At 37.5% G+C, this 23,559-nt stretch overlaps 1 protein-coding gene across 4 annotated transcripts in view; it reads right to left on the bottom strand.

The window, feature by feature from the left end:
• Window positions 1-23,559, bottom strand: part of pex14 (peroxisomal biogenesis factor 14) — an 89,390-nt gene that overhangs the window by 43,767 nt on the left and 22,064 nt on the right. For all 4 annotated transcript variants that reach the window (XM_026921125.3, XM_053240586.1, XM_053240587.1 and 1 more), the window contains exon 3: window positions 11,482-11,566. In XM_026921125.3, the coding sequence (XP_026776926.3) occupies window positions 11,482-11,566 (85 nt within the window). The remainder of the gene's footprint in view (window positions 1-11,481; window positions 11,567-23,559) is intronic.

Here is a 23,559-nt window from a genome sequence, read left to right as displayed (position 1 = left end):
CATGTGCTGAGCTGGTGCAGTCAGTCTGCGCTGTCCAATAAGCAATAATGTGTCCCTGGACTCAGCATTTATCTGAGTGGTGCAGACTGCACGGTGGCAGACTATTGAATGAGACAGAAAGACACCCCCACGCCACACACATACTCACACACACATCCACCGCCCCATCCAAATCACCTCCTGCAGGACAGCCAGAAAGAAACTGGCCCTCCTGAGAAGTTTCTATACTCACCTTGGCATGTGTAGGGGCTCCATTTGCTTTCTAAAGACTTCATAATAAACAAATACGTGCAAATCTGTCACGTCATTTGAATTCTTAAATAGCACCTGGTGTGAAACTACAAAAGGCTTCTTGTTCTCAAAATGAGATGCAGGCAAATTCATTAACACGTTCGCTTTTTCTTGTCGATTTTAAGCCCAGTCAGCTAGTTTGCTTGCCTGTGATGTCATTATTGCAAAGAAAATGGGACGACAAATAAAAAGGCCTTTGAGATCCAATCTGAAAAGAAAGACAACAAGGTGAGGGGGGAGTTTTACATATAAAAGGGAAGGGACGCGAAAAGAAAAAAAAAATTTATTACAGTTTCCAAAACATATACAACGACCTCCTGGACCCTTTTATTTCAAATCGACCCGCTGGGAGATGACTTTTTTTAAGCCATATATTACATCTAATGATGACACCATAAAAAAAAAGAACAATAATGGAAAGCTATTCTGTATTTCATTATACTGTATTATTTGGTGCACCTGATACACACAGCGCCTGTTTATGAGTCACCGTATTAGCACATGCTCAGCTGAAGCATTTGCTTTGACCTTGCCATTCTCATTGGGGCATGAAATTACGGTGGTGGCACCTCGATATTACAGCTATAAATACTGTAAACTGCATATCTGGGCTACGTTTTCTATTGTCTTTCAACATAAACCTGATCGGTATTTATTTAAAGGAAAACCCATTGCCCGTCCGATTATTTACAGCTCTATTTTCTGGACTCTGGTTTTCAGGCTGTTTTTCGTTTGCCTCTTTATTTATTTATTTATTAGTAGTAGTAGTAGTAGTATTTTTTAAGATGATGACGCGATAATTCTGCGGCTTTTGACTTTACGGGTTAAGAACAAGCTTGAACAGCCAATTATAAAACTGCTTACTAAAATATTTTGGCTGAATAAAGACAAACACTGTTTTATTAGCCTACAAGGTCTGCAATAAGGTGCCCTTGAGTGAATATTACTAACTTTTTGAATATGATTTTTTCCCCCAAGCCATATGTCATAACACGACAGAGGACATGGGTAAATAGAGGTCAGTAATTTATGCGCTTTGCATGTGTGCTTGTTCACATGACTGAATGTTCACATGCCCTAAATAATGACCACTCATTTATTTACAGATTATTTTTTTTTAAAAAAGGAGGCTCTCATTTCCCCTGCTTTATCACCCTTTGCTGATGACAAAGTGGGAGAGAGAAGCTGGGCTAGGTGGCGCCGTGGAGTAATTTATAACCACATCAATCCCCCCGCCTTCTCCGCAGGCCTTGGTCATTGCCATTTTTGTCCAAGAGGCGAGTTGCATTGCCTCACCTGCACACACCATCCTATTAATATCTAGGATGATGAACCACATCCTTTCCTGCATGGCATGTGCAGTATTACACTAGTAGTGCTCCTGTGTTCCTTATGACCCTCTGCTATAAAGAAACAACGATGATGAAGAACACTAAAGAAGACAGAAAGAGTCTGAATCCACCACTATTGATGAATACAGAATGTTCATCTGTATTCATCTATAGTGGTGGACAAATGATAAATTCATTAAGTAAATGCAGTAGTGTGCTGCCCAGTCACATGCTTTGGTTGACTGGAATCCTAACTAATTGGCTAAAATTGAAAGAAATTGTTAATATTGAAAATATAATACTGAACCAGCCCATAATACACTACTGCTCAACATTTCCAGAATGTCCAGAATTCAAAGCGGATCCATAGAGCAGCCATAGGGTAGCAATATTTTTGTTAAACCCCTTGAATTAAAGCTGAAAGTCTACACTTCAACCACATCTTGATTGCTTCATTTCAAATCCTTTGTGGTGGTATACAGAGGCAAACTGACAAAAATTATTATGTTTTCATGGAGCTCACTTTGTGCACAGGGTTATTGTCATGCTGGAACAGGTTTGAGTCTGTGGGTTCCAGTGAAGGGAAATTGTAATGCTACAGCATACTAAGACATTCATACGATATTGAGCTTCCAACTTTGTGGCAACACTTTGGATTAGAAGCACGTATGGGTGTGATACTTGGGTGTCTGCAAACTTTTGCCCATATAGTGTACATTCACTGGCCACTTTAATGCAATTCACTACTGCAATTATCCAATCAGCCAATCATGCGGCAGCAGTGCAATACATAAAATCATGCAGATACAGGTCAAGAGTTTCAATTAATGTTTACATCAAATTACATGTGGCATACATGTTGGTGCCAGACAGGCTGGTTTGATTGTTTCAGAAACTGCTGATCTCCTGAGATTTCACACAAAACAGTCTCTAGAGTTTACACAGAATGGTGTGAAGGGAAAAAAAAAAAAAAAAAAAAACATCCAGGGAGCGGCAGTTCTGCAAGCAGAAATGTCAGAGAACTGCCAGACTGGTTTGAGCTAGCAAGAAGTCTACAGCAGCTAAAAAAACAACTCCTGCAGAAAAGCATTTCAGAACGCACAAAATGTCAATTTAAGGTGGAGGGCCTACAACAAGACCTTCCACTTCTATCAGTCAAGAACAGGTGAAGACTGGAAAAAGACTGGGCGATGTTTTTCACTTAATGTTGGCCTATTAAAGGCATAAAGGCATGCATATACATATATATCTATATGTATATATCTATATATATAGATAGATACTTACTTAATAGTCCAAAAAACATTTTTACATAGTACCAAAAAGTTATGCTAATCAGAAGGAAGTGTTACGGCGTGTGTGTCAAACACGTTTCATTTGGTCCGAGGGAACACTGAAAATATAATACTGAAACGATCCATAATACACTACTGCTCAACATTTACAGAATGTTCAGAATTCAAAGCGGATCCATAGCGTAGCCATCCAAAGCTAGTTACCGTAAACTTCCGTATATAAGTGCATGGTTTCTACCACGGCTGGCTTGATCGTGGTCTGAAAACGCAGGTTAAAATCCACACCTGTTTGCTGTGCTTGATGTAAGTCGCACTCGATTCAGAAGCATGTCGTGTGCTGTTACAGTGACCCAAAATGACCCAATGACCCAAAACGTACCGCGAAAGCAACCCAGGAGCTTCTTAAGGCAAAAAATGTTCTTAAATGGCTGACTCAGTCACCTGACCTCAACCCAAATGAGCATGCTCCAAGTATTAACAATAATCCTAATATTTATGATTGTTAGTTTGTCCTTTTGAGCCTGTGAAAATGGAGGTACTCCGTAAAACTGGCTGTAAAGGTTTATACAATATTTGTGTTAAACCCTTTGAATTAAAGCTGAAAGTCTACACTTCAATCACATCTTGATTGCTTCATTTCAAATCTATTGTGGTGGTATACAGAGGCAAAATTACAAAAACTCATTTGTCCACCCCTGGATCTAGCATATTTTTCTATTTAAAGCTAAGAGGATATGAGTTAAGGGTTTCCTTATAACAGGGTTTCATGAACCCCTATGGGCTTGTGATGGCATTGCACGGGGTTCATAAGACTCTGATAGAAATGTCAATGTCACCTTACATTAAATTTTATATACACTATATGGCCAAACGTTTGTGGACACCTGACCATCACACCATACGTGCTTGTTGAACATCCCATTCCAGACTTAGTCCCACTTTGCTGTTGTAAAAACCTCCACTCTTCTGGGAAGGCTTTCCACTAGATTTTGGAGTGTGGCTGTGGTTCATCCCAAAAGTTGTTCAATGGGGTTGAGGTCAGGGCTCTGCGCAGGCCACTCAAGTTCTTCCACTCCACCCTTGCCAAACCATGTTTTCATGGAGCTCACTTTGTGCACAAATTTATTGTCATGCTGGAACAGGTTTGAATCTCTTGGTTCCAGTGAAGGGAAACTGTAATGCTACAGCATACCAAGACATTCTATACATTCTATACAGACAGGCTGTTTTGAGTGTTTCAGAAACTGCTGATCTCCTGAGATTTTCACAGTCTCTAGAGTTTACACAGAATGGTGTGAAAAAAACAACAACAACAAAAAACCCATCCAGGGAGCGGCAGTTCTGCAAGCAGCAATGTCAGAGAACGGCCAGACTGGTTTGAGCTAGCAAGAAGTCTACAGCAGCTGAAAAGAAAAAAAAACAACTCTTGCGGAAAAGCATTTCAGAATGCACAAAACGTCAGTTTGAGGTGGAGGGCCTACAACAGCAGACGACAACATCAGGTTCTACTTCTAACAGCCAAGAACAGTTGAAGACTGGAAAGACTGGAAAGAGTTGAAGACTGGAAAGACTGGGCGATGTTTTTCACTTAATGTAGGCCTATTAAAGGTATATATATATATACACACACATATATATACACACCCACACACCCACACACACACACACACACACACACACACACACACACACACACACACACACACACTGAATACACCTACTTTAGGATATGGAGTTGAAATGATCGTAAGCCTTCTTTAAAAGTACAATGCCATTTCATATATGAGGTTAAAAATACAGCACCACGACGTTTACTATATTTATATTTGACTATAGTTACGGAACATTAGCCCTCACATTTCTATATACACACTCAAACCAATCAGCAACAACAAATGAGAGAGTGGGTCGGTGTGTCTCAGTGCAGATTAAAGCATTAGAGTGCATGTAAATAACATGTGGAGGAAAGATTATTGTGTAAAGATCCTGCAACATGTAATCAAAGCGCTGCCTGTGTTCCCCTTCATCAGCTGCGCTGCCTGCTGCAGGAATCCAATTTAAATCCCACTCCAGCATGCGACGCTATTGTTTTATTTTATGTGAGAGCTGACATTTCTCCTCACTAATACACAGCAAAATCGGAAAATATTTACATAAATATGACATTAAACTGTATTGGAAAATTAAGATGGACACATGCTGTTGTTTTGGGAATGTGATTGAGTTGGAGTGGGTTATGGAGGGGTTCTCAGGAGGTCAGTCAATTTTTTTTTTCTTATTTAATTTTTTTTTATAGACATGGTGCAGTGGAGGATATTGGAAAGGAAACAGAAGTTTATACCCTTTATAAGTGTGCTACTGCACAAAACCCAAATAAAAACATAATCTAACAATAAAAAAAAGAAGTAACCGATTTCTGTTTTTGCTCAAATCACAGCTATTAATTTCACCATATCATCAAATTAAATGATGCGCATCTTACTCCTAGGAACACACTGAAAAAAAGCATTTAGTTATAGCCGAGCGTGCACTGAAATTTACGTACCATACATAATTAAGATGAATATCAAAGCGAGAACTTACTCCACGGTTAAATGGTATGGTGTGTTTATAAATGGTGTGTTTAGAGCTTCTAACCATGACCTTGGTTTAACCTTAACCCTAATTAATGGGTATTAGCTATAAACAGACCAAATTAAAGGTCACCCTCATAGCTCTTATTTATGCTAGTGGATTTAAGGCATGCTTTAATATGAAATATGTCCAGCATTTTTTTTAAATAAACCTCACCTCTAAGTAAAAATGACAAAACCTGTCAAAGAAAAAAAAGACAAGACTGCAGTAACAACACGAAGAGGAGTTTGCTCCTGTTCTAACTGCTTCTGTGAACTCAGCGGGACTCTGACAGGGGAAAAAAGCAAATTTTGTACGAAATTTAATAAAGTGAAATTGGCTTAAGATTACTCAGCACTTTGCCACCAGATTAGTCTCCCTCCCTCCCAGCCTTCAAATTGCACGAGTTGCTTTTAAAGTGATACGACGTTGTGACATAATTACATTGTTCAAGGTGAGGCGCGCTAGAAATGGCTCTTTGCTGACACAAGGCCATTTTCCACAACATGCAAATTTACAGACGAGAACGGCGGCGCTATTCAAAGACATAACTCTCAGTAGAAATGTCCTTAACCAAAACAAATCAAGGTTAACACTGTTGATCTACACATCGACACATAGGGGTTGCTGCGACATCATGACATTGGGATCAGGATGAATTACATTCGCAATCAAAAAGCAAAAACAGCTCGTGTGCTAACTGTCATAATTCCTTTTTATATAAGTTTATTCATGTTGTGCAGTTGACCTCCACCAGGATTACTCAACTAAACTTTTTATGTAACAGTCCAGTTCACTAACTTACAGAGTCTGGACTAACAAGACTGAATGGCAACAACAGTTACATTTTAATACTTCACCATTAGTGATTAGTTCCTGGTTATAAATAAAACACTGGTTAAAGTACCAGTTCTATTTTGCTTCACAGTTGTGCTTAACATTACCACTTTTGACTAAAGCCATGAACTCTAAACAGATGAGATGCATCTGTTTTCAATTTCACACAGGGAGAATAAACACACAGTTCTTTGGCCATTTTATTCGTTGACATTTTTTTAAACAATTCATGATATCAGTTCCCTAATCAGACCAGAAAGGGTAAATAAAATATTAAAAACGTGAAAAAGTCTGCAAAAACTTTCCAGGCTAATGTCTATCTCGACGCTTTCTAAATTTGTTTGAATTAGCAACGGGGGTGCTTGACCGAAAAAGTTTGGGAACCGCTGCCTAAACCATACTACAGCAACGTCCATATCTCGGCCCAGTGGATGTTTATTTTTTATCTTTGCAGTGAGCCTTTTTCAGAAATACCTTTCTAAGAAACAAGAACAATTACGGAATTTGATCTTTCGTTTCCTGATTGTTTTTGTTATATACACAATTATGTGCAAAGCCAATTCAGGACAAATATTTCCTAATAAAATTTTTCCTTTTATTTTGACCACCAGGTTTTGTAGTTTTATTAATGGTCGAGTAATATCGTGATATTTTTAGTCTAGGTTAGACTGTAACACTAATGTCTTCAGCTAAATAACTTATATAAATGCATGTGACTGGACAGATGGACAGAGAATCTGCTACAGAAGTTGAGATGGTTCAAACAACTACAGTTATTGACGTATAGCCAGAGAGAGTAACAGACTCTGATACAGTATGTTTTCAAGTGCTTGGGTCTGATCCACTAAAATACTTTTCCGGGTCCAGGTCCTGACCGCTGTCTGCCATCTGACGACTCATGTCTTAGACAGTTAATAACACACATCCTAGTTTAACATGCTGTCATGATTGCTAGACTATTAAACAGACATATTATCCAAAACATATTATCCAAAAGTTTTTTAAAAAATTCATTCAGATGCAAAATAATTAGAAGTATTGAGTTAATAACATAATCTGGGAATAGTGTCTGCATTCAAAGAATCTCCAAAAATCCCTGGCAAATATGAAAAATATACATATTTACAATGTTATTAACTCAACATCATGTGGCCGAGTCTATCCACATATATAGATCTACAGAAGCCCAAGCACACCCCAGGGACACATTGCTCTGGGAATTTAATTCTGTGAAGTCAAAATATGTCTAGTGGCACTAAATTGTTCAGAGTAGGTGTGAAGCTGGGCAAAATTTACGGTACTGATAATCCAACAACCCAGTATCACGCTTTTTGGCATATGCTAAGCCACAGTGAGAAGAACTGTGAGGAACTTGTGTAAGAAAGTTATTCTCTATATTTGGACATGGTTTGTCTTTGTAGTATTTAAAAGACGTACAGTATTCTGTATGTACTGTAAATTATATTGACTTCTTTATCATCATATCTCATGATACCGCAAAGATTAGATCAGATAATGAGCAAATCTAGAGCTTTTTCTTTAACCGTGTCTCATTTATTCTGATCCATGAAATGCTACGGAAACTTGATTTGTTTTGATTATACAGAGTTTTATTGTAACCTCCAGGCTCTGGTGGGGGGATGGGGTCCGAACGTACCGTTTGGCTGTTTTAGTGAAAACACACGCTAGAAAATTGTGTTTTAACTAAACACACATGTAGGAAAGTTTACATAAACGCTTTTTTCCCCCCTATTTTAGGAAAAGCACTGTCTCCAGTGTTTGGTAGCTACATCGTAACTACACCATCTCCAAGAGCCTGGTGGTTACCACAAAACCCCGTATATAGCACGTATCCAGCATCCACCATGACAACCTTGACTTTATTAGATTTTTATCATTATTGGATAAAATTCTTCAGTGGGATCTGTAATAAATATTCTTACCTGATGTTAAATATATACTTGTGATATATATTATGATAAATAATGTGCCGTTATTTAGATATATACTATATCTTGTGTTAGCTAAGTCAAACATACATTGATAAATTCTATTTCACATTATTGAACTTAAAACAATCTCCAGGTATCTTGACAGACAACGAGGCCACAATTTGCAAGCAGGAAAAAGTGGATTAAGAGGAGAACTAATGTGAAATGGGAGGAAGGGGTGGGGCTTCCAGGAAGTGTCCGTGAATATCTGAGAGTTCAGAATACCTATACTATCAGATTCACATCTATTCGCCATTTTTGTTGGAGAAAATTCTGTTGGCGTATTTGCAAGCGCTAACTTTTAGCCGCATACACCGATATTAAAATACGTAAAGGTCGGCAGGTCCATTATTAAGATCTAGTTCAGCTCTATAAACACAAAAAACACACTATTCATCAGACTGCCTGAAGAAAAAACTGAAACTGGATGTGGATTTGAAAACAGAAAGCATTAGAAAGAAATTAAGAAGCCATCATTCAATATTAACATTATGCAAGCAGCAAGAATGAGCTATGAATTATAAATAAAGCTGACCTGCTGCTAAAGAGATGCAGTGATGAGGGGAAGTTCTAAGGACACTAGGTAGTCATAATAGCTTCATGATGTGAACAAGACCAGTCTGCAAATATAGATTAAGTCTCATGTTAACTCGGCTGCTTGTGCAGCTTTTAAGCCTTCTGGCACTGACCGAGTCCAAATCTCAGGGCTTTCTGGATTAATTAGCCCCTCACACTCGCACACACTCTCTCACACACATGCTCACAAAGAATTTATGGGAGGAAATGAAAGGAAAAATTATTTCAGGAAGATGCTCTAATCTATGTTGGAACAAGAAACATAAAGCCTGATGTCTTAAAAAAAAGATTAGCGATGTAGTGATAAACCTCTCCTGTGTGGACACGCTGTTAGTTTAATGCCAAAGAAAACATTCGACAACTACAAGAAAAAGCCAGAAATATGAAAAATTTTATTTTCCCCCTTGTTGCATTTTTTAAACTAAATCAAATTGAGTTTAATGACTAAATCTGAATTTCCAGGCTCATCACACGTTTTAATATAATTTACACCACGGCACTGTTGAATTTTTGAATCTCATTGGTCGGAAGCAAAATCGCACGATATTAATTAATTAAGCAATATCGCACAAGCAAGAGTGTGGTACTGAATATCAGCAGGGCTGTGACAGGCCGGGTGCCGTAGCTAATCACAGCCGTGCCGATATTCAACATAACTGCACGATTCCGATTGTGCTTTTACACAACAGTTCTATAAACAAGAAATTAATACTGACTAACTGACATTTCAGACACAATATGTGAAATGTTTCGTATTTTTTTGTCCTGCTAACGGAAATAGATCTCGAAGAAGCTGCACTCACTGATAGCCTGTCAGCTAGCTGGCTAGCTTGCTGTTCGTTGGGCCTACATTGATTTGTACATTTCTGTTAGAGGTGTATCCGGTGAAATTGGGTTTGCTTCGACCTTTTCATCTTCATCTGGCAAGCTTTCATATTTTAAGCCAAAAGCTATATTCATGAAAAATGTATCATTTGCCATGTCCGCTGATGATGTTGCTAACTCTACTGTAGTAACGGTTTCAGTTTGACGGTTGCTAGAACTGGAATTTTACGTGGCGAACACGGACAAGTGGAATGATAGAAACACTGAAATGTCCCAGTGCGGGTATACTGAATATAAGCACTCTTGGAAAGCCAATCGTCCAATCGGATTAGTGAACCGGAACTAAGAGTTGTATAATTTTCTCTAATAGCGGCTCTGACAGTAGTTTCGATTGCAAAGCAAATGACAGGTTTATATAAATAAACCTGCTCGTTCTAATACACATCGTTTCTATAGTAACAGCTAATTCGTAAGTCACATAATCAAAGACTAAAAATAAACACATTACAAATGTGCTGTTATTTAACAAAGAAAATATTTAATGGTTGATATGGTGAGGCTTTTTTAAAATTTTTTTTTTTTTTTAACATTTTGTAAAGAGTCTCTGGCGGCAAAGTTTTCTGCCACGGGAAAAGGGACATCTTCAGATGGAAGAGCTTTGCACTTTCTGATTTCTCTGAAATATGATTTCTCTTGTTGTTGTATTACCTTCTAGAGAGAGGGAGAAAAGACACCAGAGGGAATGACTTACTTTACGGTAAGTGATAGAAGGAACTAAGTCTCGTGGGCGTTCCCCAACGTTAAATGTAACTATAAATAGATAAAAAGTAAGCTCTGTCACTCTTTAATTAATAGATATTGCTAGCGTTGGCAAATATATGTGATATGAAAGGGGGGAAAACCACTTCTGCTTCGTATTGGGCTGCATCCAATGACGATTGTTGATTATTTTCGGCATAACTCATCATGTTTTATACCTTATGCATTACACATAATTGGGTCAAATAGTTACGTATAATATATTACGGGAAAAATGTGCCTATATATATTATTGTTATTATTAATATTTCCTGTAAAAGAAGATACTTTTCATTGCATAATCCACGATCTCTCAAGTCTGGCAGCCTTTTTATTTTTTTAATCATTCTTAAAATTCTTAAAACATGTCAAAGCACAATTAGCGTCATGTCTCCTGTTTTAATTCAGAGCACAGATTAATGAATCATGGTCTGATGCATTGTGTGGCATACATCACACGCGCATATTGATAAACAGCCCTGAATTTAGAGCGAATGCAAATTTGTGCTCACACCACACTAATCTTATGGTCGATAAAATGTTCCGATGGATTCCAGGCCTTTAATATTTATGATAACAGCTAAATTAAGTAAAAGCCTTAAAATGCTGGGAGGGAGCATAATTGACAATTGCACTGAAAGTACAGGAGAGTTTGTCAATATTAATTTTCTGCATCCCAAAGAAGCGTCACAACTAGTAGGTCATTTATCCACCTCACAGCCAAGGCTGAGCTCTATGAAGGGGGGGGGGGGGGGGGGGGAAGAAAAAAATATATCGACCACTGCTTGACCCAACAGGGCCTGCAGCCATGGCCTTTCACCCTGTTCCCCACCCCAAACCCTGTTCCCCCTCAAAGTGACCTCACAGGATTAGCATTTTTAGCCAAGAGTCCATGGTTCATTACTGCACTGTGTTACGACTCACCTTTTTTCTTTAAGAAAGCTTTTCTGGTAGCCAACGGACTCTGACGAACTTTCGGGTTCTGCAAGAACTTCACCGCTGTAGCAATCTGCGAAAGCGTAAAAAGAAAAAAAAAAATCATAAGTGTCAAGTAACCTGCAGAAGTCTTCGGCAAATGGCACGCTCAAAAGCTCATTACAAATAAGAGGTGGAATAATTCTTCCATGGGCAATTACTGTGCACGTCTCCTGCGCCGCGGTATATCATCAGCCAAGAGCAGGAACCTTAGAGAAACTCGCCTGCACAGTAAGTATATGGAGGCTAGACCACCAAACCACTTTAGAGATAAATCTAGGAAACGAGTGAATCAGCAGTTATAAAATTATCCCATCAAGGTTTGCTGAATAAATGGGGTATGGACTTTAATTTGCCATTATCCTCTTTAAGACAAACTCCAAGCCTTAAGTGAGCAGGGACTGAAAATCTATACTTAATGCTGAAGTGCTCATCTGTATCTAATAACTGCTGAATACCTGCCTGAAAACTTCAGCGATTCTTTAAGAAGAAAATGCATTATGATTAAATAACTGAGGCTGCATGTTGTAATGACCATGTGTTAATGCACTAGAAAATTAAATATCAGGACATATGTAGTTGTAAGTGCAGTGGGGTGTTGATCGATTCCATCCTGTTTTCCGTCGAGATGCCCCTTAATTTGCCACTTTAGCATGCTTTCTGCAAGAATTAAAAAAACCGCCTCCTTCCTTAAACGCCATTACGACATGAATTTGAAGTGGGGGGGGCCTCCGGAGTGCAGCTTTTAAAGAACAGATAAACATGAAATAACATCTGGAGGTAGGTGGAAGCGCACACTCGAGCTTAGAGCCGAGCGCTCTCGTTATCGCACCTGTGGTCCCCGTGATTCAATTGTAAAAGTCATCCCTCTAATAGGTTGAAAGGTTTTGATTACTCTTCTTTTTCTTTAAGCGGGCAAAAGATAAAAAGTGATTGAGCACACTGTCTGTGGTAATTCATTTTAGGTAATGCATTGCATATACTAAAGACCTGTTTCAATCCAAAAGAATTGCATTTTGAAAATAGGGCCGAGGACGACGTAGGACGGCGAGGCGAGCCGGCCATGAACATAACTCTTCAAAAACAAATAAAGACACAGCGAGGCGGGGACGCGGTTTCCCTATCAAAACCCATAATATTGATTTCAGCTTTAATTTACACTACAGAGGCAGACCTCAGTTTCTTTTTTTTTTTTTGCCCCAAGCAAAATATTAAACAAGTTACACCCATTCAATTAAATATTATATCTATAGCACTTTTAACGATAGACACTGTCATGAGGTCGAATATCAGGCATAATTATTTCTATTAGAATTTCCTGAACTATGAATATTGCCATATCTAGTTGAAACAATCACCGAATCTCACTAAGTTAGGATACTAACTAATACAGGAGTAGGCTTGTGCGACTACGATATTGTCATTCTTATTACACGATAATATCGCCGATTATGCCAAAAGAGCTATATTTATAAAGACGAGCAAATCGACACGTGAATCTGAAACTGTGCAGGTGTTTTGAACTCTCCAATATTAACATATGCTTTCTGGAAGCCCTGCCCCCTTCCTCCATCTCATGCGCTCTCGCTTACTGTTACGGCAAATGGAGGATATTTTAAGTTCATTAATGTGAAACTAAATCTATCAGTATATGTTCAAAAAGCTAACAATAGAGAAATAAATATATATCAAATATATAGGTTTCATTTATTTAGCAGCGATGTCACTGTCAAAACGCAGCTCTTTCTGACCCAAAAAGATTAAACAGGCCCACAATGAAGTGTCAAAGCTAACCCTTTACAAATAATGCTAATAGTGATGATAATTAGGAAGTGATTAAATATACTGTTGCTTTTTTTGTTTGTTTGTTTGTTTTTTGGCCTGGCGCTCTCCTGCTAAATAAAGAGCAGCATAAACAGAGAAAATGTTGGCCATGTGAACATTACACAACCAATTTCTAAAAGGAAGTAACTTTTTTTAAAAACTGTATACCACATATTTCTTACGCAACTTATTAGTCCCTCCTGTACTCTCCTTATAACTGAAATGGTGGAAATGCTTGTTTTCCTGTTGATTCTCAACGATTAATCGTTTATCATGATCATTTAAAATGGAAAATTGTGATCAGGGAAACATCAATATATCGCACAAGCGTTTTTTTTTTTTCTAACAAAAATAATAAAAGTTTGAGTAAAAGCCAAAAATAGGACGATGGTGTAGGATTTCACAAAACTTGAAATGAAATTTTAATTTTGAGCAAAGGATCATTTAAAATACTGACTTGCTCACCTTACTTAACATAACATAGCCATTTTATAACCTCAAGCTCACACTGAGGAACATACACTGCAAGTTGTAAATGTTCAGCTCCAAACTCCTCTTGCTTGTCTTTTTCTCTAAGAATAACGTTCGACTGAAGGCTTGTTTCTGTTTGCGCGACTCCATTTTCTGCACAAGCCCGGATTGCGCTAAATGATGACGTGAGCAGAATGTAGTCGTTTTCTTTAAGGTCTATCGTTAGAGGATCTTCATCATAATCTGACATGAAGAACACATCTGTTACAGAATTTAGCCAAGATTTTATTGGGATCTCATACAGCATGACAAATAATCTTAAACCACTGCTGTAACTGCACAGTGTAAATCCATATTAATTAAGACATTTCTTACTTAAAATAAAATAACTGAAATAGATAAAAAAAATCCTGTTGGTTTTTTTCATCACCACATCTGATTAGATGTGACTTAATCCTGCGTTCTTTGACAAACTCTGTGTAAGGTGTAAGCGTGTTAAACACAGTCACCTGAAACCTGACAGCGGGTTACAGAATGTGCGTGATAAAAACCCCAATGCAGGTTTGAGCAGAACTGTTGCAGTAAAAACACAAAAAGAGAGCATGCATTCAAAAGATCAACTTCAAAGAGGTTTCAAATGTGAAATGAAGACTGAAATGATTCAAAAACAGAAACCTCACAAAGGAGAGCGAGAGAGAGAGAGAGTGTATGTGTGTGTGTGTGTGTGTGTGCGTGTGTATGTGTGTGCGCGTGTATGTGTGTGCGCGTGTGGAGCTGTTGGCCCTGGATTAAACGACAAAATGATTCAATCCCTTAATTCAAATGTGTGTATGGTGGTCTGGGAAAACCCTTCAGATGTCGCTGTGGCTGAATTCTGGAAAATGACCAAAAGTGATGAGAAAAATTTTTTGTTTTTTTGTTGGGTTTTTTTTTTGGCCATTAATACACTTTGACATTTTGAAGTTATTTAATTAACAACAACTTGGAAATGTTTTTATTTAGGCAACTTTCTAATCTTGCTTTGGGATCTGCCTGCAGAGATCTTACCGTGTACGGAGACAGTTCAAGAAACGTAGTGGGAACTGCAGTCAGTCTGCCTCGAGACGTCTAAAACCTCGCGAGCTAAGTGAGCTTTCCTCACACAGCGAACGTCATGTTGTTGTATAGCTACACGCCAAAACAAAACGAGCATAAGCCAGATCAGTTCAGTTTGTAGTCAGATTCCGGACGACAAAATGACTGCGATGCTCCTGTGCAGCCACGTCATCATTAAAACAGAGTAAAGCACTCACACATTCATCAAACTTTATAATGTTTGAATGACCTAATAAAAACATTAATAACAAGAAATTTAAAAGCGACTGAATGACTCAGCAATTATTTCCTCACCGGTTTTAGCACGAACAGAGATCAGTCAATTGACGGCGATGATGGCGGCGATGAGGCATAAGTAGATAAGGTTATAAATGTGGAATTGGACTAAAATCTTTAAATGCGGTTTTGATCTTTTTCACTTTTGGGGGATTTTAAAATGTTATAACTTTACTTATGACTGAGATATGTGCAAAAGAGAAACGTATTTCAGTCCAGGAAAGTCTGTAGTTACATCAAAATTTCATTACGCAAAGGGTTTTCCCACACCGCTACACATATAATAAAACTAGAGATGGCACCGAGCCGGTACTCCGTAGCAGTACCAAGCTGATACCAGAAACTGTGGTGGATCAGATATCGGATCCTGTAACAAATGACAAAGATTTGGAGAAGAAATTTATTTCTGGAACTGGAAGTGTTTACGTACAAAGAGACGTGACTGGTTTGTCTTTTGTTAGGATTGATTTTATGATATATTTATACTTTAAGTGATTTTTGTGTCAAACTGTGAAGTGCTTCAGCTTTAAAAAGACAAAAAAAAACATTTTAAAGCTTATTAGTTTTTAAAGAAAACATCTCGGATGAGTATTGGAATCGTCTGATACTCAAGGTTTCAGTATGGGTATCGGAAAAGAGTAAGTGGTATCATGCCATCTTTAAGAAAATCTAAAAAAAATTCCATGAGTTTCCATGATTTTCCTGTTAGTTCTAACAGTACAAAACATTCAATAATGTCTTAACTGAATCATTGCAGGCCAAAAGTATGACATTTCTGCAAGCTGTTATAACCTGTACATGAATGTATATTCATGGAATGTATATTCCCTCTGTATACATTTGTATAGTCGTATCTGTATAGTCGTATTTGTATATTCTTCTGCTGTTATATTGTCTATTGTCTCTTGTTCTAGTGCTATAACACTGGAATTTCCCACCTGGGATTAATAAAGTGTCTTATCTTATTATATCTTATCTCCAAATCCGTGTTCTGGATCATTTCATTTTTTAACACAGTTAAAAAAAAAAAAAACGACTCGTTCTCCTCGACTGCTCATGGGTCAGCGGAAATGATACGAGGTCTACGCCTGCTTTTACAGCTTCTGCTGATGGACGCAGCCTGACATTCTTGCAAACACTTGCCTAAGAGATGAACCTCAAAGTGGGATTACAAATAAGGCAGATGTCCATTTATTTTCCCCGAGTGTTGCGCATGATCTACAGGGAGAAGAAAAGTGCTTTTCTTTGCAGATGACATAGCTGCTTTATGCAAGTTCCACTCAGACATCTCAATCAATTATAACCACATTGCGCAGATTTTAGTCTTGTCTAGTTATTGACGTATAGATCACCCTTGCTGTAGTGTAAGGTAGTAGCGCACAATTGTGCTTTTAAGCGGGAGAGCTGCATCACTCTAAGTCAGTACAAGGCACATTTGCTTTGGCAGGCCAAATATTAACCTAAATTAAAAAGGTGGCTGCATGTTGCTTTGCTGAATACCAGTAAATACTCTTTGTTAATAACCATTATTTTCTAGTGTTTCTTGTAAGGCTAAAATTGCTAATGCACTGAAAGTGCTCTGTGTTCTAACCAATAATCTTTACAAATGAGATAAATGATCAAGTGTCAGGGCGCAACTTAAAAAGTGGCGAAAACTCAATCACAGAGGCCGAGCAGCATTTAAGCGGCATGCCTGGAGACAGCGCTGCCACGGTGAGCCTGATGACTGGAGCAAGTCTCACAAATCATACAGCAATCTTATTGAGTTTGGATTGGACAAGGCTTTAATAGAGCACTTTCCCCCCCCTCACACTTCCCTTAAATTTGGAGGAAGAAGCGCTATCCCTCATCCTAATGACATCTGACCTGCAGTGCTCTCTGTGTTTCTTTTACACGCCTGTTCTGGCGCTTTTACATAAAATGGACTTATTTATTGACAGTGTACACTACATCATATTGGGGTTTGAGATGTGACCTCACCTCAGAGCATACAGAGGACTGAGTGAGCTTTTCACACGTAGTATAGCAAAGAACATGAATAGTACTGAATACGTAATATAAATATTTTATAATATAGAGCTCAGCACTAACAAATTTCATGTCTGGGATATTAGTTTTGATTCATAGTCACCCTGTGGATAACCAGAGAAGAAAAAAAAAAAAACTTCTTATTGACTTTAGAAAAAAAAAAAAAGCTTTTATTTTGTTTGTATGTTTAAACGTAATGTGGTTCACGGTCATGTGATGCACCTTGATGCAGTAACTATACCGCGAGTTTCCGAAATCCCAACACATCAGCCGCTATCTGATTAATTAGAGTGCACAGACATGAGATGAGTTTTCAACCACATCTCGCAGTTAAAATGTTGGCTGATTTTTTTCACAAACATGACGTGCTACCGAATCTGTATTAATGCACTTAACTAGCTAGCCACATGTTATTATATTACATTATTATAAACCGATATTTAGCCTAGACAGCAGCACAGCAGCTTTAACATGCTCGGTGGGCTCGTTAGTAAATTTAAGATTTGTAAACCTTTGGGAAACAAGTCATTTACATTAAAACTACTACTAATTGTGGATTGTTTTATTAATGTTGTTACTGTACGTATTGTTGCACCAATATCTTTCACCATGATTCTTTGTTTTGCTGTAATTGTTTTACATTTTTTAATTTTAAACTATCTATTTTTTGTGGCTTCTACCCTTATAGGTATCACTGATTATTTTATTCTTTTGCCTTCTTTTCATTCTTTAATGTTCGTTCTTTAAAATGAAAATAAACATAAATAAAGATTATTATTATTATTATTATTATTATTAAAATCAAATCCAGTGTTATACACAGTATTATATAATTAATATTATATACAGTCCTGTGCAAAAGTCTTAGGCATATGTAAAGACATGCTGGAATGCAAAAATGCCTTTAAAAATAATGAAATTAAACATTTCTACATAAAAAAAATTATACTATACAAAGCAGTAAACAGCAAAAAACGAAACAAAGTCAATATCTGTTGTGACAACCCTTTGCTTTTTACCAATGCATCAGTAGTCTCAGGTACACTTTGTTCAGTTTTATAAGGAAATTAGCTAATACGTTTTTCTGACATTTTGGAGAATCTGACGGTTTTTCTGGAGACTTTGACTGGAGACTCGCACTTGTACTGTTTTTCTGTTTGACAGCCTATATTATTATTTAAGTGTATAATATTATTAAGTGGTGTATAACGTAATATGTTACTTTCTCTACTGACATACTAACATTTTTCTGGAACATAACATTTTATGTTGGAAAAGTAATGTTTTAAAATCGAAAATATATTTTTTACTGATTCAATAACAAAGAAGTCTACAAATAAACATCTACAACAAAATGTACAAAACTAGGGTGCCTAAGACTTTTGCACAGTGCTGTATGTATTAAATAATAAGGAGTTTGTAGCACACAATGATTGCAACGAGAAGATCTAAGAGCCTGTAAAATAAGTAGAGAGTTAAATAAGAAAATGAAATTCAATAACACAAAATGCAGAGACACTGGTTCACATAACATGAAAACAAAACAATAAAAACTAGAGTGCTCTTCAGAAGATAAAATACTGCCAGCTTTTATGAGATACTTTTGACCTACAGCATTTGTCATTTACAAAAAACCCTGAAAACTTCCAGCTGAAACTGGCTAACAACACGAGACTTACTGCTAACATTTTATTGCTATATATATAGCAAGAGAGTGTGATTATATAACAAATTTCCTGTCTTAAGCCTACATTTCTTAATACTTCACTTTCAGATTAAGCATCAGACAGTAACACACTGTGTATTCATTCAGTGTGTAACTTAAACACGGAAGCTTGATGATTTTACTGTATAACTTCCTCTCTTGGGTGAGAGCATTTGAGGTTTAGCTGTTTGAATGTACAAACTGTAAAGTAATTTCTAAACTTGTAAAAGGGCAGTTTTGTTTAGAAATGCTGCCATCTAACTACCGCATATGAAAAGGAACACTTCCTGTTAAAGAGCTCTTTTGGAGCAAGCAGAGCTGAATAGAGAAGGCTACTGAAATAAAAATCAATCACATCTAATAAAAGAATTTTAAAAGTAGCTCTTGCACCGTCTTTCGCAAATTATTTAGGTCATATGGTATTGAGCAGTTTCTACTTTAAGCAGAAGAAGAAGAAAAAGCAGAAGACGAAGAGCTATTATTATTATTATTATTATTATTATTATTATGTACTTTATTCATATATTAATAACTGTAATTATTGACCAGCTTTCATACATGTAGTAGCTCAAATTGTTTGATCATTAATTAAAAAAGGATTTTAAAATAATATAATACACAGGATAAAATAAAAGAGAAAGTGAAAATATAAACACACCATAACAATAATAATAATGTCATTGTTATTTATTCATATAATGATAACTGTATTATAGAGTACTTTTCATACATGTGGTAGCTCAGTGTTCAATGATTAATAAAAAAAGAAAAAGTGATAAAAAATAAAAGTAGCAAAAAGTTTTTTAATAGAATGCACAGAACAAAAAAAAAGGTTAAAATAAAAGTGAAACTGTAAGTATGAACATAGGAGAGGATAAGGAGATAAAAAGTACATAAACACAGAATAAAATACTCTTTCACTATCGCTATTTAAATGTAAAGTAATAAAAAGAAGAAACTTGATATCAGAAGGCGGTCTTGGGTAAGAGATGTTCGCTAAGGTCAGTGATTACGTCTGGTTCGGAGAGGACACCAGAGCTGACGGTAGATGGGGGGCCATGAGCAGAGCTAAAAGGAAACGATAAGGGAAGCTAAAAGGAAATCGTTATCAGCTCTTGCTATCCAGACTCGGTGTGAATCAATTCATTCCAAATTGCCCTGTACATTTGTGCAGAAGCAGCCTTGATATAATAAAAGGCTAATAGAGACAGGTACAATTGTGTTAGCGAGGTCTCAAATTCCTCCAAAACAAAGGTTAAAGGAGAGACAGAGAGGGAGGGGGTGGGGAAGGGAAGGGAGGATAGCTGACTTTCAATATTAATTAACTGGACGACTCCGTAACGGAGACGCTGTCTAGTAAGCTTTCAGTGCAGCGAGAGCTTGTTTCTTTTTGGGGAAAAAAAAAATGGACTGGAGGTTTGATTCAATTATCTATTCCTTCCATCTGCTAACTGGCTGATCCACTAAATGGTGTTTTTAATCTTTTTAAAAGAACATGGCTAAACATCCTTCTAATTATGACATCTCTTCCTGTTAAACTGACCTTTAGCAGGCACACAGACCCTCCTGGGAATGGTGAAGAGAAATGACACCTGACTGAGTGTGTGTGGGTGTGTGTGTGTATAAAAATATAAAAATATATATAGTTCTTGTGTATGTATATATGTGTGGTATATACATGACAGATGGCCAAAAAAAAAAAAAACAGAGTACACCAACACGCTTCATAGCTGCTGATTTAAAACAGCGTGTCCTGAAGTGTTTTATTCCTCTTACACCACAGCAATTTGCCAATTTATCCATTTAGAGTCACTTTTAATGTTTTAGAACATCCAAAAACCATTAGAGCAGCTATAAATAGCAGTTTTTCCCTCAAGAGCCTGTTTTTCCTCTCTCAAAGTTAATAAAACAGAAAAGCGTAGCTTGTCATGTTACTGAATAAAGTCCTCTGTCCTGAAGACTTTCTCGTGTCAGAAAACATAACGTCTTACAAAGCGCTGACGCTGGAGACTCCTTCCAATAACGTTAAATAAAAGAAATCTCCTCACAGAAAACTTTTATACAAATAAAAATAAATTGAGAAAAATACTGGAAAAAATAACGTATTAGAATGAGCGCATTAATATAAACATGTCTGAACTGTGCTGTTATAGAAAACTCATCAACACCTTCTGGCCAATCAGAGTGCAGAATTCAAAAGCGCTGGGGTGTAATTCTACTTTAACCACAGTTAGAAATATTAATCATGAAATGACTCGTCACACAAGTCATTTTGCAAACCAGCTGACACTCAGCTTTAATCCTTCACCGTTTCTTCCGAGTTGTCATGCCTGTGATATGTTGTTGGGGTTTTCCTTATTTCGCTACTCCATTCTCTGTTTCTGACGCCGACCTCAAAGCCTGCAGCCCTCCTCTTTCCTCTCTTCTACACTTTTAGAAGGTCACATTCAGGCTGCACTCAATAAAAACCTCTAGCTCTGATGACAACGTAGGCTACACATTTTTTCCGTTTTACTGGACGTGTATCGAGCTCTGTCAGCTTCAGCAGATGAGAATGTGGATATTCGTGCTGGTGGCCCTTTTTTATTGAATGCGCTGAACTTCTGCTATTCTGACTTCTAAAGGTCAGAATGAGCACACAGACGGCCTACAAAACGTGACATGAAGTGTGTGTCATGCAGTTTAACTTTGTATGTGTATACGTGCGTGTGTGTGCGTAGACATGTATTTAACCCTTCTGTGTGGATCCAAAAGAAACAAATGTCCTCACAATCACCTGGTACTTTTTTTTTTTCACCTGTTTTTTTTTTTTTTTTAATCTGAAAATGTTTTTCAAATTTTATTTGAAAATCTAAAAGAGATAAAATATTTCTAAGGTAAAGTTTAGATTCTGGTGCAGGCATTGCATTACTTAGTGAGTGTGTGTGTGCAGGAGAGAGAGAGATTCCTGTTTGAACCATATAAGTCATATCTGTGGCCTTATCTGTGATACACACACACCCACACATGCACACACACACACACATACACACACGTGTGCTACACCACCTCAGTACTCAGTCCTCCTGAGGTTAGAGTTAGGGTTAGATTTAGGTTTATCTTATAGCATTAATTATCAGCACGTCTTCACAAAGAAAAGAGTGCGATAGGAGTGTGTGTGGGAAAGAGAGAGAGCAAACAAGAAAAAGAAAATAGAGAGACAGAAAGACAAAGAAAGGGGGGGCAGAAAGAGATAGAAGATGAAAGTATGAGAAGGAAATACATAAGGAGACAAAGAGAGAGAGAGAAACAGAAAGAGAGAGCTAGAAAAAGAGTGAAAGAGACAGAAGTAGTGAAAGAGATAGAAAGAGAGAGAAATAGAGAAAGAGAAAGGGGAGAGAGTGAAGTAAGGAAAGAGAGAGAGAGAGACAGACAGACAGACAGAGACAGAAGTAGAGAAAGTGAGATAGAATGAGAGAGACAGAAGCAAAGAAAGAGAAAAAGAACTAAAGAGAGAGAGAGAGAACTAAACTCTTCACTGTGTACTATCTGTATATTCACTGGCTGAACAAAGTAAGTTGTATCTGAGGCCTCATCTGCTGCAACACACACACACACACACACACACACACAGTAATTCTGCCTAAACAAAAATGTTTATCACATCTGTAATACTTCCTATTACAGCTGTGGAATATGGCCTCCTGTTACCTTACTACAGCAAATCAGCAGAAACCTCCGGAGCAAATTCATCTTAATTCTTTTGGTAAATCATTCAAACTCGTATCCAGGCTCTCTCTCAGTCACTCAGTACTGTTTTAATAAGCGAGCACTGCAGGTCACATATTGCCTGGCAAGTGCAAAGGTGCCTCACTGCAGGACTGATGGGGGAAAAATATCAATATTTAATGGCAAGTCAGTGAAAAGAGAGACACATGGCTTTTCTGAGGCAGTGGAACTTCCTACAGGAGCAATTACAAAATGCCAAAATCACCACCAGTGATGCTTTAAGAGAATGAAAACTCCATCGGCTCTATATCCCACACCTGGGCCATTCATTCAAGCTGTTTATTATATGTTTTTTTTTTTTAAACACTATTAATGGCACCCTTTACCAAAACAGCCAGGCAGGCTGATGGCACATTCCAGTCTGGCCACAGAGTATTTATAAAACCAAAACACACATAAATCTCAAATCAGCCACGCTAACTGACACTTCGGCATAGAGAGGAAGGACGGGCATTTTTCACCAATACCTTTTTAATTCAGGTAAAAGCTCTGAACGGACAGGTTCAGAGTAACAGAGAGGGAGGGATCGGTGATCACACGTGAAACAGTGGCACTCAGGGCTTCACATTCATATATATATATATACAACAAACTACTCAGAGTCGCTCACCGCAAACACTCCAGCAGCAATCCAGTAATGGATACTTCCTCAGCTCCTCAATTGGTCAAAATGTTTTCATACAATAATTTAATTCAGAAACACTTTTACAAAGCAAGTGTAATCAATTTTAATTAGTTGAATTTTTTTTCTCCTCCTCCCCCAATCGCATAAAGTTTAATGTACTGCCATCGATCTCCTTTGTTCTTTAATGCAGTGCTGCTTTCCTGTAATTTGAGGCTTTTCTCTACCCCCCCCAACT

The sequence above is a fragment of the Pangasianodon hypophthalmus genome, chromosome 16 (assembly GCF_027358585.1).
Source record: "Pangasianodon hypophthalmus isolate fPanHyp1 chromosome 16, fPanHyp1.pri, whole genome shotgun sequence".
Classification (NCBI taxonomy): Eukaryota; Metazoa; Chordata; class Actinopteri; order Siluriformes; family Pangasiidae; genus Pangasianodon; species Pangasianodon hypophthalmus.
The sequence above is the reverse complement of the archived record's forward strand: the minus strand, read 5'-3'. Positions and strand labels throughout refer to the sequence as shown.